General features: G+C 45.5%; 1 protein-coding gene across 4 annotated transcripts in view; it reads left to right on the top strand.

The window, feature by feature from the left end:
• Window positions 1–16,665, top strand: part of HMCN1 (hemicentin 1) — a 301,360-nt gene that overhangs the window by 213,162 nt on the left and 71,533 nt on the right. For all 4 annotated transcript variants that reach the window (XR_014169289.1, XM_081914788.1, XM_081914789.1 and 1 more), the window contains 8 exons: window positions 93–254; window positions 2,141–2,254; window positions 3,051–3,253; window positions 4,938–5,019; window positions 7,681–7,812; window positions 8,860–9,009; window positions 10,067–10,226; window positions 13,024–13,148. Coding sequence is in view for 3 of the 4 variants with exons in the window: in XM_081914788.1 (XP_081770914.1) it covers window positions 93–254; window positions 2,141–2,254; window positions 3,051–3,253; window positions 4,938–5,019; window positions 7,681–7,812; window positions 8,860–9,009; window positions 10,067–10,226; window positions 13,024–13,148 (1,128 nt within the window). In the remaining variant the exon portion in view is untranslated. The remainder of the gene's footprint in view (window positions 1–92; window positions 255–2,140; window positions 2,255–3,050; window positions 3,254–4,937; window positions 5,020–7,680; window positions 7,813–8,859; window positions 9,010–10,066; window positions 10,227–13,023; window positions 13,149–16,665) is intronic.

Genomic DNA, 16,665 nt, shown 5'->3' with positions numbered 1-16,665 from the left:
CTGTCAATATTTTACTTTCCAGTCGCTTAGTGAAACTTAGTGTGGTTTTCCTGGCAAGTATATAAAATTTGGGCTTGTGTATCTTTTGACAGTTCCTCCGAGTATTGTTGGCACAAATGCTGAGAATTTGACTGTTGTGGTGAATAACTTCATCTCCTTGACCTGTGAGGTCACTGGCTTCCCACCTCCTGATCTCAGTTGGCTGAAGAATGGAAAACCCATCAGCTTGAACACAAACGCTCTTATAGTGCCAGGTGAGCAAACTCTGCTATGGTGGATATTTTCCCCGATCAAGTGATTCCACTTCTTTTCCCAGGACCTTGTCAAAACTGACAAGGAAAGTTGATAGGCCAAATTTATGTTCAGTGTGTTTTTCTTCATCAGTCCCTGCAGTGCCAGTAATATATTTGGCATAACTTGTCTATGTAAAACGATATCATTTGAAGAAAAGCACAGATACCTAAAACCTTTCAAGGAACTGGAAGGAAATTTTATAATTATTTGGAAGAGTCGATGAGTTAACGTTGCTTTCTTGTTACCTGGTTCTTTTATTAGAACAGAGTCTGCCCTCTATCCCAGTAACACAACAAGGAAGTCACTGGTGGCCATGTGACAATTTTTAGGGTTGTTTTTCTCACTTATTATTGGAAATCTTGACATTCTTCACTGTTACAGTGTTTTTTTCTGGAAGTGCGTGCCTGTACGCAGTACTGGTGCCATAGCTGTCAACCGTCCCTTATTTGGCGGGAAACTCCCTTATCCCAGCGCCGTGTATTGCTACTGTCCCTTATTGATGATGTCTTGTAAATTTCCTGGGTTTCAAAGGAAGCAGCTCCTCTCCCTCCCTCCCTGCCGGCCAGGGAGGAGGGAAGCTCCAACTGTGTTGCTTGGCTGCGTTGCTCACCCAATAAGGAGTCTAAGAACGACTGGGGTGTGGAGCTTGCATGCCTTGTGCCCATCAAATCGGCCGCATTGCCTGGGGACTCGCCTTTGCTCAGCGCTTCCCAGCGGAGAGGGGACGGTGGTTTTCCTTGCTGCATCCCCTTTGCCGGGTTGCTGCACTGTGGGAACCACCACTTGAGGCTTCGTTTGGCTGCTGGCTGGGCTTTCTGCCTGTGGCTCGGAGGGGCTCAGAAGTTGAACATACGAAATCCCTTATTTTGGCTGCTGGTCCCTTATTTTCAAGGCTGCTGGTCCCTTATTTTCAAATCTGTAAGTTGACAGCTATGACTGGTGCCCCCTTCAAATCTTGCAATGCCCACAACAGGGCGAGACATCGGAGGTGCCCATGACACAGTTTTCAGGCTGTCTCAAGCACACACTGCCTTCCCGCCCTTTCGCTGCCGCCATAGGGCGGGGCCCAGAGCTTTTGGTGGGCATGGAAGGAGGGGGAAAGAAGGAGCCTGGGGTGCAGGGATGTACAGATGTGGTCTCTGCAAGCCCACGCATGCGTGGCTGAGTGGCAGTTTAGGCACAGTGTGGCCTGGCTACTGTCAGGGAATAGGATAAGGGCCGTTTGTCTGGCTCATTGGGTGGTGGTCAAAGCCTGGCTACTGTCAGGGAATAGGATAAGGGCCGTTTGTCTGGCTCATTGGGTGGTGGTCAAAGCCTGGCTACTGTCAGGGAATAGGATAAGGGCTGTTTGTCTGGCTCATTGGGTGGTGGTCAAAGCCTGTGAACTAAAAAACCCCACTAAGATCACTGTGTATCACATGGGCAGCAATGGCACCTGTCATGAATCTCTCTAAACCCCTCTTTTAAAAACATACCCCCCTCTCTCTTTTGCCCCTGTTGCAGTTCAACATGAAACTTTTGTAAAATTCTGTTCAAGCAGTGGTGATCTGATAACCCGTCTGAACAGCTCTGTCAACTTTGACAGAACCAGTGTGGTGTAGTGGTTAAGAGCGGTAGACTCGTAATCTGGGGAACCGGGTTCGCTTCCCCGCTCCTCCACATGCAGCTGCTGAGTGACCTTGGGCCAGTCACAATTCTCTGAAGTCTCTCAGCCCCACTCACCTCACAGAGTGTTTGTTGTGGGGGAGGAAGGGAAAGGAGATTGTTAGCCGCTTGGAGACTCCTTAGGGCAGTGATAAAGCGGGATATCAAATCCAAACTCTTCTTCTCTTCTTCTTCATTTCAGGGGGCCGCACGCTGCAGATTCCTAGGGCCCGTCTGTCCGACGGTGGAGAATATGTCTGCATAGCCAGAAACAGCGCTGGAGAAAGCAGGAGAAAGAGCTTCCTTACTGTTTATGGTGTGTTTCTGCAGCTTTAAAATGAAATAATATCGACATTGGAGGAAGTGTTAACGTCTAATCATTCTGAGTACGTTTCCGGGCACGATTCAAAGTGTTGGTGCTGCTGACCTTTAAAGCCCTAAACGGCCTCGGTCCTGTATACCTGAAGGAGCATCTCCACCCCCATCATTCTGCCTGGACACTGAGGTCCAGCTCTGAGGGCCTTCTGGCAGTTCCCTCCCTGCGAGAAGCCAAGTTACAGGGAACCAGGCAGAGGGCCTTCTTGGTAGTGGCACCCGCCCTGTGGAATGCCCTCCCACCAGATGTCAAGGAAATAAAGAACTACAGTGGTACCTTGGTTTATGAATTTAATACGTTCCGGAAGTCCGTTCTTAAACCAAAGCATTCTTAAACCAAGGCGTGCTTTCCCACAGCAGCGGAGTACTCAATTTACACTCAACAGGAAGCGAAACATGTTCTGCTTCCAAGGCAAAATTCACAAACGAAAACACCTACTTCCAGGTTTGCAGCTTTCTTAATCCAAGTTGCTCTTAAACTAAGCTGCTCTTAAACCGAGGTACCACTGTATATGACTTTTAGAAGACATCTGAAGGCAGCCCTGTTTAGGGAAGTTTTTAATGTTTGATTCTATTTTTAATATTCTGTTAGGAGCCTCCCAGAGTGGCTGGGGAAACCCAGCCAGATGGGCGGGGTATGAATAAATTGTTGTTGTTGTTGTTCCTCTTTAAAGTAGTGATTCTTCCTTCTGGTGAAAGCCAAGGAAATAACATTGCTTATATTCCCTCCCACTAAGTTCCTCCCAGCATAAAAGACCACAGTGGAACAGCGCTTTCCATCGTGAATGTGCGAGTGGGAACTCCGGTGACATTAGAGTGCGAATCCAATGCTGTTCCACCTCCTGTCATCAGCTGGTACAAGAACGGGAGGATGGTTGCAGCCTCATCTAACATGGAGATCGTAGCTGATGGGCAGATGCTTCATATTAAAGCTGCTGAGGTATGCTATTCTGCTTTTTAAAAAAACTTGCAGCCCATTTTTTATAACATGAATTAGGTCTTCGTCTTGCCAAAGGCAAGGTGGTTCTTTTAAAATGAGATATTCGGAAGCAATACAAAATTCACAAGTGAGTGAGAAGATCAAAGGTTTTATTTTAAGACAGCAAGCAGTGTATACATACTAAGCTCAAGCACTTATATCTGTCACTTGGAAGCCCCCAAGAAGCAGTGAAGCGACTCCCCCAGGTAGCCTCAGTTTGCACAGCCCTGCGACTGATCAGTCTGTGTATGTGCTTCAGAGAAACTCTGTCAAACTTGTCTGGTTTTATAGATAGCCTCTGTAGCTTGCCAGACCGGCTACATGGAGATCACTAACTGCTTGAAATACATTTTGCCATCCGGATTCATTTCCCATACAGTCTTCAATTGACATACGCTAAATGCAAAAAGGGAAAAAAGGGACGCAGGTGGCGCTGTGGTCTAAACCACTGAGCCTAGGGCTTGCCAATCGGAAGGTCGGCAGTTCGAATCCCCGCAACGGAGTGAGCTGCCGTTGCTCTGTCCCAGCTCCTGCCAACCTAGCAGTTCGAAAGCACACCAGTGCAAGTAGATAAATAGGTACAGCTCCAGTGGGAAGGTAAACAGTGTTTCCGTGCGCTGCTCTGGTTTCGCCAGAAGCAGCTTAGTCATGCTGGCCACATGACCCGGAAAAAACTGTCTGCAGACAAACACCGGCTCCTTCGGCCAGTAAAGCGAGATGAGCGCCGCAATCCCAGAGTTACTTTACCTTTGCCTTTTTAAATGCAAAAATAGCAATACATTGGAGCAGAGTTATAAAGGAAGAGATGATTGTGGGGAAAACCAATCATCTAGCCTCAAAGCCCTTTCTATAGTTTGAGGGTTATAAGCAGAGCCTCATTTACATACTCATTAATTGGCAGACCACAGAAGATAGGTTTCATTCCCTTCCCCACTGCCTGTATTGATTTTTTTGCATGGCCAGTTGCATATTTGAATAAATTGTCATGATCAGTAGTCATGGGCATACATGGGAAAATGTAAATAGCTCATTTTACGCATATTTCACCTTAGTATACCAGCCGATTTTTGCAGCCGGATTGCTTTCCTATTCAGAAACAAGAGCATGGATTGAAAAAAGAAATGTTCGCCTTTTTGCCTTAAAAGCAAACAAGAAAATAAAGCTTTAAAGTGAACTGGTCTATTTATAAAACGTTTGCAACTGAATCAGCCCATCAGAACAATATTTTTTTAAAAAAAATCTGCAGGAGAATATATTTATTAGGACCAACTAAAAAATTACAAAATAGTCAGAGCGGGGATGTAGTTAGGGTGAGGGTAGAAAAGCCTTAGTGTGTGCCATGGTATAATTTCAGAAACGTAGAAAATGTGAATTCAGAATTAAAATAGAAACTGTTCTCTCATGGTGCCTGAGATAGTATGCTTAGGATGAGATCATGGTGTGTTTTTTTGAAGGGCCCATATTACAAGACTGTATTCCCCCCCCCCCACCCCACCCAAACATAATGCATGAGCACTGAGTATCCACTATGGTGGTTGTTCTTACAGTATCCTGTTAGCAAGATGGGTGGTGTTTTCCCCCCCAAAATTTGAAGCTGTTAATTAGGAAAGTGGCTTGCATATCCTTTTCCTTCTTGTATTCTCAGGTGTCTGATACAGGCCAGTATGCATGTAAAGCCATAAATATTGCGGGACGAGATGATAAAAATTTCCATCTTAACGTTCATGGTAAGCTTATGCTGTGTTAACCTTTAGCGCATGGGTTGGCAAACTAACGCCCGGGTGCCGGATCCGGTCTGGGAATTGCCGCATGGATCGGCATGGGGATTCTGATCATTTGGGCTGCGCCAATTTCCCCCCTCTCCCTCACACACACCGTGGTGGCGCCTCCTCCCTCCCTCGTCCTGGCTTCTTGCCGCCCTGCCTAGAGGAGGAAGGGAGCTGGGCTTTGTTGAGCCGCAGTTGGCTGAGCGCCATTTTAAGCAGCCCCTCTCTGGAGCCAGCCCTTTTGTGCCGCTAATTGTCCCTCTCAGCCACCAGCCCCTGCTGCTCACAAGGCACAGGTAAGCAGCCACCAGGGCTTGTCCACTGCTGTGGAGAAGGGAGGGCAGAGTCATGGGGGGGGATCCCCCCCAAATATAGTCCAGCCCCCTACAAGGTCTGAGGGACAGTGGACTGACCCCCTTCAAAAAAAGTTTGCTGACTCCTGCTTTAGTGACTTGCGTGCCAAGGCACCCAAGCCCCAAAGTTCCCAGGACAACAATAAAACACACTGACAGAGAGTATTTTGGTTTATGGGTTCAAATAGGCCACAACGTTATTGGTTACAGATGTGAGTGGTTTGGCTTAGGCATTGGGGTGAAGTCAGGTTATATCTTGATTTCTCCCCGTCTGCAGGGAGTCCACGGAAGGGTAAACCACTGATGGGGGCGCCCTATGACTTACATCAGATAGTACACAAAAGAAATGAAATACTGTGAAAATCCCTGAAACAAAAAGCAATCGACTAGAAATATTATCTTATAGAGATAAACTAAATAATAAAAATCAAAAAGTTTAAGGTAAAAACTAGAAAAACCTAGAATTGAACAAAGCCTTAACTGGATGCCGGCTACAAACCTCATTTCACTGAACTATTCAGTTTCCTCAGAAGGAAATAGAGAAATCATAAATCTTAAATGACCAAATTCAAAGAAAGGGGGTAAAAACCCCCAAAATTCTGAAGTATTATAATACTAGCTCGACCCAAGTGAAGCAAAGCTCAGGAATAAAGGATTAAGGACTCAAAGGTACAGTTTCTAAAACTGAGTTTACAAAAAAGGTTTGAAAACCTAAATGGCAAGTTTTAGACACAGCCCAACTTGAAGAAAGCCAAGCACAGTAATAAAGAGTTGAGGGCTCAGCTGTGAAAATTTTAGTATTGCCTTTACAAAAAGGTTTAAAAAACCTAAATGGCACAAATTCAAAGAAAGGAGTACAAGATAAGCTGTTTTAGATTTTAAACAAACTCAAGAGCAGGGCTGAAATGCTCCCATGGTCTAGATATTCCTTCTGATGTTAAAGACTGATAAACCTGTGTTTCCAATCACAGGTTTATATACTATAGGGGCTGTGACATGGCCCTAGTCCACATCCAGGCTTTTGACAGAATTCACACCCCAGATCCCTTTAACAGGATATTCTTACTGAGGAGGGGCTGGCGAAGGCAACAACCTCCCCTCCAACCAAACAAAGGCTTACCCAATGCCTAACCTCACAAAAGTTGTGACGATTGATACTAGGTAGGCGAAAACCAAATGGCCGGTGCAAGTAGAAAAATTCCTACCCGGCCCCAACAACATGGCGACCGACAATTGGCATAGGAAGGCCATATCAGAGCAAAGCGTGAAAAGAGGGCGGGTGGTTTGGGCGATCCAACGAAGAGGCTAGGAAGAGGGGGCTGGCCGGCTGGCCATGCAGCGATTAAATTGCCCATGGCCACATCCACCCTGCCAGCTGATTGGCTGGGGCCGTCCCCCAGCACAGATGATGCGGCCAGCTGTGACGTAGTGGGGAAGACAGCGTACCTCTCCACCCTACGCCGGAAAACTGTTGAGGCTCGGCTTCAGCCCCCGCAATACCAGGGAATCCCTGGATGCATCATATCCTGAGCCAGCCAATCGGCTGGCTCAGGGGGCATGGCCTTGGCTATTTGAGGCTGGCGCGGCCAAGGGTCTCCCTCTTTCCCGCGCCGCAGCTGACCTGGTCTGTTTTATTGTTATGTAGATGAAGTGGGGGGGGGGGAGGTAGCGCCATCACCTTCCCCCAAATCAAAGGGTAGTCCGGTTAAGGATTCCGGGGGCATGGCCTTGTCATAAGCTTATGGAGGTGTGGGCCCACGGCACGCCACCGCGTGGCGACCCCAAGGGGAGGTCCTAGTTGACGTGCCTTAGCACGACTCCCCCTACGGGTGGTTAACCCTCACCAGCCTTCAAGCAGGCAGGCTGAAGCCGGTTAGTTGTTAGGACCAATGCCTAAGCCAATACCACTCAATTCCTATAATCAATAAAGTTGTTGCCAAATTTGACCCATTAACTCGAATTCTTGTGTCTCATGTCTTTATTTTGGAGGGGGGAGGCGGGAACTCGCCATGCAACGCCGGCCACCAGGTAAAAGGTCAGCAGACCTAACGAACAGACTGACCCATATAGTTAATTGACCTACTTTGCTGTGCATGGGGTGCTTCTTAGTTATGTTAGTGCTTATGATGATTGCATAACAGGAAGCTGCGGCTGGCTGGAGAGAGAAAAGGGGGCAGAGTGTGGGGTCTCCAGTCAGAGCATCTCATTCTCCCAGATGAGCCTTTTGGGTTATTAGGTGCCTGTGTCTTACCACTGTTCTAATTCACAGTGCCCCCCAGCATTGAAGGCCCTGACCTGGAGTGGATCAATGAAACTATCAGTAACCCTGTGACCTTTTCGTGTGACGCTACTGGAATTCCTCCACCAACGATAACGTGGCTTAAGGACGGGAAGCCCCTGGGTAATACGTTCTGCAGCTTTCATAGCCATTAGTCATTTTAAATGGTCAGACAAGATGTGAAATGGAAAGTAAAGCGGGTTGTGTTTGGCTACAGTGGAGGTGACCCTTGGGGTTCTTGAATATGGCTTCCAGAGATGACCTTGTTTCTTACTGAGCTACAGTCAGCAAAAGAGACAGGAAGACAGGCAATTGGGGGAGAGGTGTCTTTCACTGCTCTAGCCTCTAGGTTTTATGGTTTTTCTCGTAGTATGAAACTCCTCCTCTTCTGTTTTAAAGTAATCACTATTGCAAGGAATCAGAACTTGTTCAAAAGCTGGATTTCTCAAATGGTGGAAATGGGTGTCATTTTGTGACATGGCAAAGAGAGCAAAGAACGGATTAAAAGGTAAAGGGACCACTGACCATTAGGTCCAGTCGTGGCCGACTCTGGGGTTGCGGCGCACATCTCTCTTTATTGGCCGAGGGAGCCGGCATACAGCTTCCGGATCATGTGACGAGCATGACTAAGCCGCTTCTGGCGAACCAGAGCAGCGCACGGAAATGCCGTTTACCTTCCTGCCGGAACGGTACCTATTTATCTGCTTGCAATTTGATGTGCTTTCGAACTGCTAGGTTGACAGGAACAGGGACCAAGCAACGGGAGCTCACCCCATTGTGGGGATTCGAACTGCTGACCTTCTGTTCGGCAAGTCCTAGGCTCAGGGACCCTGAGTCAGCAGTGTTCAGTTAAGTGTCAGAATCTGAAAGTCAGTTGACTCACCTACACCAAGTCTAGTGAAAGGACCATAGACTGTAGGGGCTCTCCCCAGCCTGTCATTCCAAGACTGGGGACTCACCCACTGGCCTGTTGTGCCAAGATTAAGAGGGCTGGGTGGGAAGGAAAGCAGGGTGAATCAAATGGGGCATATAGGCCTTTTGTTCTCGTTCCCTAATTAAGCTGGTTGTTTATTTTTTAGAAATGGCTTACAAGTTTGAGGTGAGAATGATCCGGTTTGTAACAAACCGAAACTTCTGCGGTCTGATTTCTTCTTGTTTCCCTGCTTTTAGAAAACTCTGCATCCCTTGAAATGCACATTTTGTCAGGAGGCAGCAAGCTGCAAATTGCCAGGTCTCAGCATTCGGATAACGGGAACTATTCTTGCATTGCTTCAAATGTGGAAGGCAAAGCTCAGAAATTTTACGTTCTTTCTGTTCAAGGTATGTTTGTGTATACTCTCCTATTGGCTTGTGTCCAACGTAGCACTTAGTGAGTGTTCCATAAGCACAAGGAATACTCTCCCTCTCTCTACCTCTCATGTGTCCCCTAAATGTGTTCGTCGAATACCACCCATGGTACAACTTCGCTGTACCCTGACACCATGACATTTCACATTCTTCCCCTCCAGCAGCAACCGGCAATTTTGAGCAGGAGTTGGAAAAAGCAAAATGACATGGTGGTTAACGGTGTTGATATGTTCTACTAGACTTTAGTACTTGTACAAACATTGGCAGACCTTTAGGGTGTGAAATATACTTGGAGTCCTGTAGTGATTTCATGCTCTTTATTGCAGCTTGTAAAACAGTGATTGAATTGCCCCCCAAACCTCAGGCTTTTATATACATATTTACACAATGAGTCCCGTCTGATTGGCTGATTCTGCTTCTCTCCTGGAGCCTGATTGGCCTTTTCCTGCAGGCCAATCACTTGTTGCATTCTATGATCCTACCAGCCTAATAGACTGATTAACTTCCTCTTGGAGCCTTATTGGTCTTTTCCTGCAAGCCAATCAGTTGTTGCATTCTAGGATCCTACTTGCCTATTGTTCTAGGATCCAAGCTTAGTACAGTGGTACCTCAGGTTAAGTACTTAATTCGTTCCGGAGGTCCGTTCTTAACCTGAAACTGTTCTTAACCTGAAGCACCACTTTAGCTAATGGGGCCTCCTGCTGCCGCTGCACCGCCGGAGCACAATTTCTGTTCTCATCCTGAAGCAAAGTTCTTAACTTGAAGCACTATTTCTGGGTTAGCAGAGTCTGTAACCTGAAGCGCATGTAACCTGAAGCGTATGTAACCCGAGGTACCACTGTACATACATAACAGGGTGGCAGATGTGCTTAACCCAGGGGTTGCCAATGTTTGCTCTCCAGGTATTGTTCAACTACAACTCCCATCATCCCATGCTGTCCATGCTCACAGGGGCTGGTGGGAGTTGAAGTCCATCAACACCTGGACTCACATAGAGGTATTACTAATACACATTTCCACCATCTTAAAGTTCCTCCAGATATTGCCGGCTCGGAAATGCCAAGTGACGTCAGCGTCATCCTTGGGGAAAACATCCAGCTTTCCTGTAAGGCCCGTGGAATTCCGGCACCTGCAATTCAGTGGCTGAAAGATGGAAAACCAATTAGTGGCGGTGAATCTCCTCGGATAAGGTTAAGTGTTGCATTTTCTCGTTCTGAAGCAAGCCAGAGTCTGAGCAGGAGTTAAAACAGAGAAGGGGAATAGAGGCGAGGAAACACAGAAGGGAAGATATATGGGGGAATGCCAAGATAGTCCGAAGACCACTGCTTTTTTCTGGGGGTACTCAAGAGTACACAGTACCAGCACCATTTTTTCTAGAACAAAAACACTGCTTTTTGATCCAAAGAGCCAATGTCATCACAAGGTGGTATTAAAATCGGCTTATTTTGTTCCAACTCCCTCTTGCAAACCAACTAACCTGTCTTACATTATTCTTTCTTTGATGCTTCTTTCTGCTGCTTTTGTTGTTGTTGTTGTTTAGTCGTTTAGTCGTGTCCGACTCTTCATGACCCCATGGACCGGAGCGCGCCAGGCACTCCTGTCTTCCACCGCCTCTCGCAGTTTGGTCAAACACATGCTGGTAGCTTCGAGAGCACTGTCCAACCATCTCGTTCTCTGTCGTCCCCTTCTCCTTGTGCCCTCAATCTTTCCCAGCATCAGGGTCTTTTTCAGGGAGTCTTCTCTTCTCATGAGGTGGCCAAAGTATTGGAGCCTCAGCTTCAGGATCTGTCCTTCCAGTGAGCACTCAGGACTGATTTCCTTCAGAATGGATAGGTTTGATCTTCTTGCAGTCCACGGGACTATCAAGAGTCTCCTCCAGCACCATAATTCAAAAGCATCAATTCTCCAGTGATCAGCCTTCTTTATGGTCCAGCTCTCACTTCCATACATCACTGCTGGGAAAACCATAACTATACGGACCATTGTCTTTGTCCATGGAGTTTTCTTGGCAGGGATACTGGAGTGGCTTGCCGGTTCCTGCTCCAGGTGGATCACTTTTGGTCAAAACTCTCCACTATGACCTGTCCATCTTGGGTGCCCTGCCTGGCATAGTTCATAGCTTCTCTGAGTTATTCAAGCCCCTTCACCACGGCAAGGCAGTGATCCATGAAGGGGATCACTTTTATTCCGGCACAATCTTCCTTTCTTCGGTCTCCCTTTCTCTCTCTCTTTTTTTGGTATATAATTTTACTAAATTTTCTGTTTTACAATTTAAAACACTCGTTTTACATCCTTAAGATATCAATGGCTTCCCTTCTTCTCTTTCCATGGTTCATTTTACATACCATAAATCCCTGCATATTTTGCAAAAAACTATACCATTCAGTATTCCATTATTGCATCCATCAGAACTTGTTCACACTGTTGAATTTATCTTGATGCTGCCAGCATTTTCAGCCGCACACAATTATTTCCCATATATGCAGTAAACGTTTTCCAATCTTCTCTAAACCTATGTTCTTCTTGTTCTCTTATTTTGTATGTTAAGTCTGCGAGTTGTGCATATTATGTCACCTTAAGTTGCCACTCTTCTTTAGTTGGGACCTCGCTCGTTTTCCATTTTTGGGCTAACAAACCCTGTCTCCCCTTCTCAGCTTCCCTACTTCTTATATCTCCGTTTCTCACACTTAATTCTGATAGCTAGCATGAACAGGAGGACAAACTGGCTCACTGCTATAAGGATGGTTAAGGTAATTTATAGGTGGGGAATTTCGAACACTTCAAGCTGGGTGTGTTTAGCCTGGAAAAGAGGAGAGGCAGAGGAGATATGATTGTCATCTTCACATGGATTCGAGTTACAAGAAAGGAGTTTCCGACTTAACATCAGGAAGAACTTTCTGACAGTAAGAGTGGTTAGTAAAATGGATTCCTTCGGAAGCTTGTAGACACTCTTTCACTGGAGGTGTTTAAGCAGAGCTTGGATGGCCAACTGTGATGGGTTCTTTAGTTGAGATTCCTGCATTGTAGGGGGTTGGACTAAATGACTCTCAAGGTCCCTTCTGTCGGAACTCCGTTTGACCGAGCCTTTGAAATCGCCTCCAGCGTGTTTAATGACCTCAAGCCTTTGATAAGGCTCCAAGGCACATTCTTCAATCAGCAGAGTTCCCAGCACAGGGAAGGATGTGACACTATGAGCTACATTGTAAAGAGTTTAATTTACTAGCTATGCACAGAGCAAAGAAAAATACATCCTCTCCCTGTGAGAGCAGAGAGTAACAGAACAAAGGAACAAAGGAAACAGGAAACCACTAACATCACATCCCGTCTCCCCTCCGGGGAGACTCCAATAGTATGGAATGCCAGGAATGTAAACAGAGTCCTGTGACTCCACGCATCTGCACAGTGATAAGAACAGAAACTAACACCTTCCAACTCAACAGGTCTATGATTCTAAGATGCAATGTGGTCACTAGGCATTATTATACTCCAGGGGTCGGCAAGGTTTACTGGCCATGGGCCAGATCACTCCCATGGAGATCGTCCATGGGCCAGACTGGTGCAGTGCAATGCCGGAAATCGCGTCTGCGCATGTCCGTGGCGCTGGAAATTGCTTCTGCGCATGCCCAGACGCTGGAAATTGCACCTGTGCAGAAGTGATTTTCAGCGTCTGGACATGCGCAGATGCGATTTCTAGTATATGCGCATGCACAGACGCAATTTTTGGCGCTGCTTGGTGAGTCTCCGCGCTGCGCCGTGCTGTTTTAGCGCAGCACAGGGGACTCACCGTGGGGGCGGCTTGTGGGCCGGTAAAACGGTCTTTGTGGGCTGCATCCGGCCCATGGGCCACACATTGCTGACCCCTGTTATACTTGGTTTACTGCAAATTATAAGAAAATCTCGATTCAAGCTTATTTCTCTCGGTTTTAAGATTAACATCTTAACTCAGACGCTTCTAATTATTCCATTTTCTGTGATTCCTTCTTTTAGCTTGGCTCCAGATGGCAGCTTGCTCAGTATTGTTGGAGCCCTGACAAGCGATGTAGGGAAATATACTTGTGTCGCTAGCAACCCTGCAGGGGAAGAAGACCGAATTTTTAATGTCAATGTATATGGTGAGTATTGTTATTAAGTGGTTGTTGTTTTTTAGCATGCTAAGGTTAGAAGCACCTGTCTTACGATTCTCTGAATGAGAAACGTGAGTTTTCTTTTTTGACCAACCATGATTTGCCAATGTTTTTATGTTGATTTTATTCTTCACCTTGAATTTTTTTTTTTTTATAAAGGTGCAGATTATAAACTAACAAATAAAAATTAAATCTGCAGTGTAAAGGAAGACGAGCTCATAGAAACACGGTTATTTTGCTAATAGTTAACATTAACTAAACAGGCTTGGGGAACTGAGCATTATGGCTGGCTAATGTAAAGATCTCTGGGGCTTAAAACTATGAAGAATTTCATGTAGCTCATAGGTGCTCCAGGTGTAGGGCAGGTGGGCGTGGCTTGTCCAAAATTGCTTCACAGGTCAAATAGGGAAGCCTCGGCAGACCAGGTTTGGCCCATGGGCTGTAGGAGATTATTCACCCCATGTTCTAAGAGGACAAGCCCAGGAAAAATGTATGCTCAGCCACACAACTATGCGATCCCATTGAACTATGCGATCCCATTGAACCTTAAAGGGTGTGTGTTTGTTTGTGTGCGTGTGTTTGCGTGTCCCATTGCCTGGAAATTCAATGGAAGCTTTAAAATTACTAAAAGTTTTCAGTCTCAGAGATTTGGGTATGCTGAAGACTCATTAAAATATTTGTTAGGGAAACACAAAACAATCTTTTGTACAATCATAGTTTTATCCTCCTAACTTATAATATATTTTCCAGTTTGATTCTTGAAACTTCTAGATGTTCATCTGTGGTGAGAGAAAGCATCAAATAAATTTTAACAATAATAATAATTAATGACAAATAATAATAATAATAATAATAATAATAATAATAATAATAATAAATGATAATAATTAATAATACAAGTTGCCAACTTCCACTGCATGGTATTCTACAGGAAGTCAAAGTAACTGATGCTTTTCTGATCCAAGTTTTTCAAAAGAAAAGCCGTTTCCTGACATTTCGTTAATATTCCTTTAATTGTATTTATAGGTCAGGCTGAGCTGAATATTTTCCAGCGAACATATTTTGGGAGGGGCGTGAGAAAAGGTTTCCTAAAAGATCCTAACAGCTTCTCATTCTGGAATAGTTTGCTGCTGTTCTCAGTCTCAGAAATGCCATCTCTTTTCTTCCTAGTTGTGCTGGCATCAACACAGCCAACTATGATGAGTGAGGGCAAATGAAGCCAATTCGTAGTGAGGGTAGATCTTCCTGAATAGGCTTTGTTGGAATGTTCAGTGGAGAGCATTCAGTGCAGCTGCCAAAGCAAATTAGCCCCTGGTAGTGTGGGTTAAACCACAGAGCCTAGGACTTGCCGATCAGAAGGTCGGCGGTTCGAATCCCCGTGACGGGGTGAGCTCCCGTTGCTCGGTCCCTACTCCTGCCAACCTAGCAGTTCGAAAGCATGTCAAAGTGCAAATAGATAAATAGGTACCACTCCAGCAGGAAGGTAAATGGTGTTTCCATGCGCTGCTCTAGTTTGCCAGAAGCGGCCTACTCATGCTGGCCACATGACCCGGAATCTGTACGCTGGCTCCCTCAGCCAATAAAGCAAGATGAGTACCGCAACCCCAGAGTCGGCCACGACCGGACCTAATGGTCAGGGGTCCCTTTACCTTTTAGTGCTGCCAAAAGTGTTTTTGAGTGTGATGCATTAAACATTTTCTGGGTTCTCTATCTCTCTCTGTGGATCATATACAGTGGTACCTCGGGTTAAGTACTTAATTCGTTCCGGAGGTCCGGAACTTAACCTGAAACTGTTCTTAACCTGAAGCACCACTTTAGCTAATGGGGCCTCCTGCTGCTGCCACGCCGCCACTGCACCATTTCTGTTCTCAACCTGAAGCAAAGTTCTTAACCTGAAGCACTATTTCTGGGTTAGTGGAGTCTGTAACCTGAAGCGTATGCAACCTGAAGCGTATGTAACCCGAGGTACCACTGTAACATATAAATGTACCTATTCCTATTTAACACTGTGCATAGACACATATGCTGAATAACTGTGACTCTTGGATGGTGCCAATTTGTTATGGAAACTGGCTAGTCTTGGATCATTCTCTGGAGACCAGAGTAGTCTCCAAGTACATTCCTCTCTTTAGCCCCTTTCCTCCCAGCCTCACTTATCCCTTTCCTGGTGCCTTGGGACTGTACCAAGAACGGACTGCCTATGAGTCAGCGTCCATGCATTTCTGAGAAGTGTGTGAATTGTGGTTTCCAAAAAGCAGAACTCAGCGGGCCATGGTTGCACCGCGTAACTGCAGGGTCCAGTTGACTAACATCAAGACACAGTAGCTATCATTTGTGCTTCCTTTGATGGCCGAAGCAAGATCTGTTTCTGGCCACAGACACAATTATGTGAAAGATTTATAAAGAAATTCAACATGACTTGCGATTATCTGGCCAATGGAATAGCATCCTCAAGCATCCTGACTTTCATTAGTGTTTGCTTTGGAACACTGTGGGGAATGTCTCCTTGGATTAGGAAAGTGTTATTACTTCCATCTTGGGGTTCAGCATAAGGTGAGCTTCATCAGGAATTCTTTTTAGCATTTAACGTATAAGCCTGGCCAATACAGTGGTACCTTGGTTCTCAAACTTAATCCGTTCCGGAAGTCTGTTCCAAAACCAAAGCGTTCCAAAAACAAGGCACGCTTTCCCACAGAAAGTAACGCAAAATGGATTAATCCATTCCACACTTTTAAAAACAACCCCTGAAACAGCAATTTAGCATGAATTTTACTATCTAACGAGACCATTGATCCATAAAATGAAAGCAATAAACGATGCACAGTGGTACCTCGGGTTACATACGCTTCAGGTTACATACGCTTCAGGTTACATACGCTTCAGGTTACATACGCTTCAGGCTACAGACTCCGCTAACCCAGAAATAGTGCTTCAGGTTAAGAACCACTGTGCTGCAGTCACACAGTCAATCCATCAGTAGCCGAACTGGGTTCCAACAGTCACAAAAGCAAAGCAAAAAAGCCGCAAAAACAAAAACGCTAAATAAATAGCAAAAGCAGACAGACCACAGCGTAACACTCAAAACAGAGTACGTTTGGCTTCTGAAAAATGTTATCAAACCAGAACACTTACTTCCGGGTTTGCAGTGTTTGGGTTCCAAGTTGTTTGAGTACCAAGGCGTTTGAGAACCAAGGCACCACTGTACCTCTGTTCATATTCTGAAGCCTCCATCCTCTTCCCTTCACCAGAGGTACCCAATTTCAGATGTGGTGCCCAAGATCTGTATAAGCTTTTAACAGAAGTCCCACATGACCCCATTTTAAAGCTGTTTTCTATGTTGCTCCTGTCACTAAATGGCTTTTTTTTCTATAATCCTTTTTTAAAAAGATAGTTTCATAGTTATACTGATATTACTCTGTACTGTTTTAATTTGAGTATAAAAGTTGTTAGAGGCAAGGTGAAAAAAATAAGTTGTTTGTTTGTTTTTGCTGCATTTGGTTACAAA

Source organism: Podarcis melisellensis (assembly GCF_964234715.1).
Source record: "Podarcis melisellensis genome assembly, chromosome: 6".
Lineage (NCBI taxonomy): Eukaryota > Metazoa > Chordata > Lepidosauria > Squamata > Lacertidae > Podarcis > Podarcis melisellensis.
This window is presented reverse-complemented; position numbering and strand designations above follow the sequence as displayed.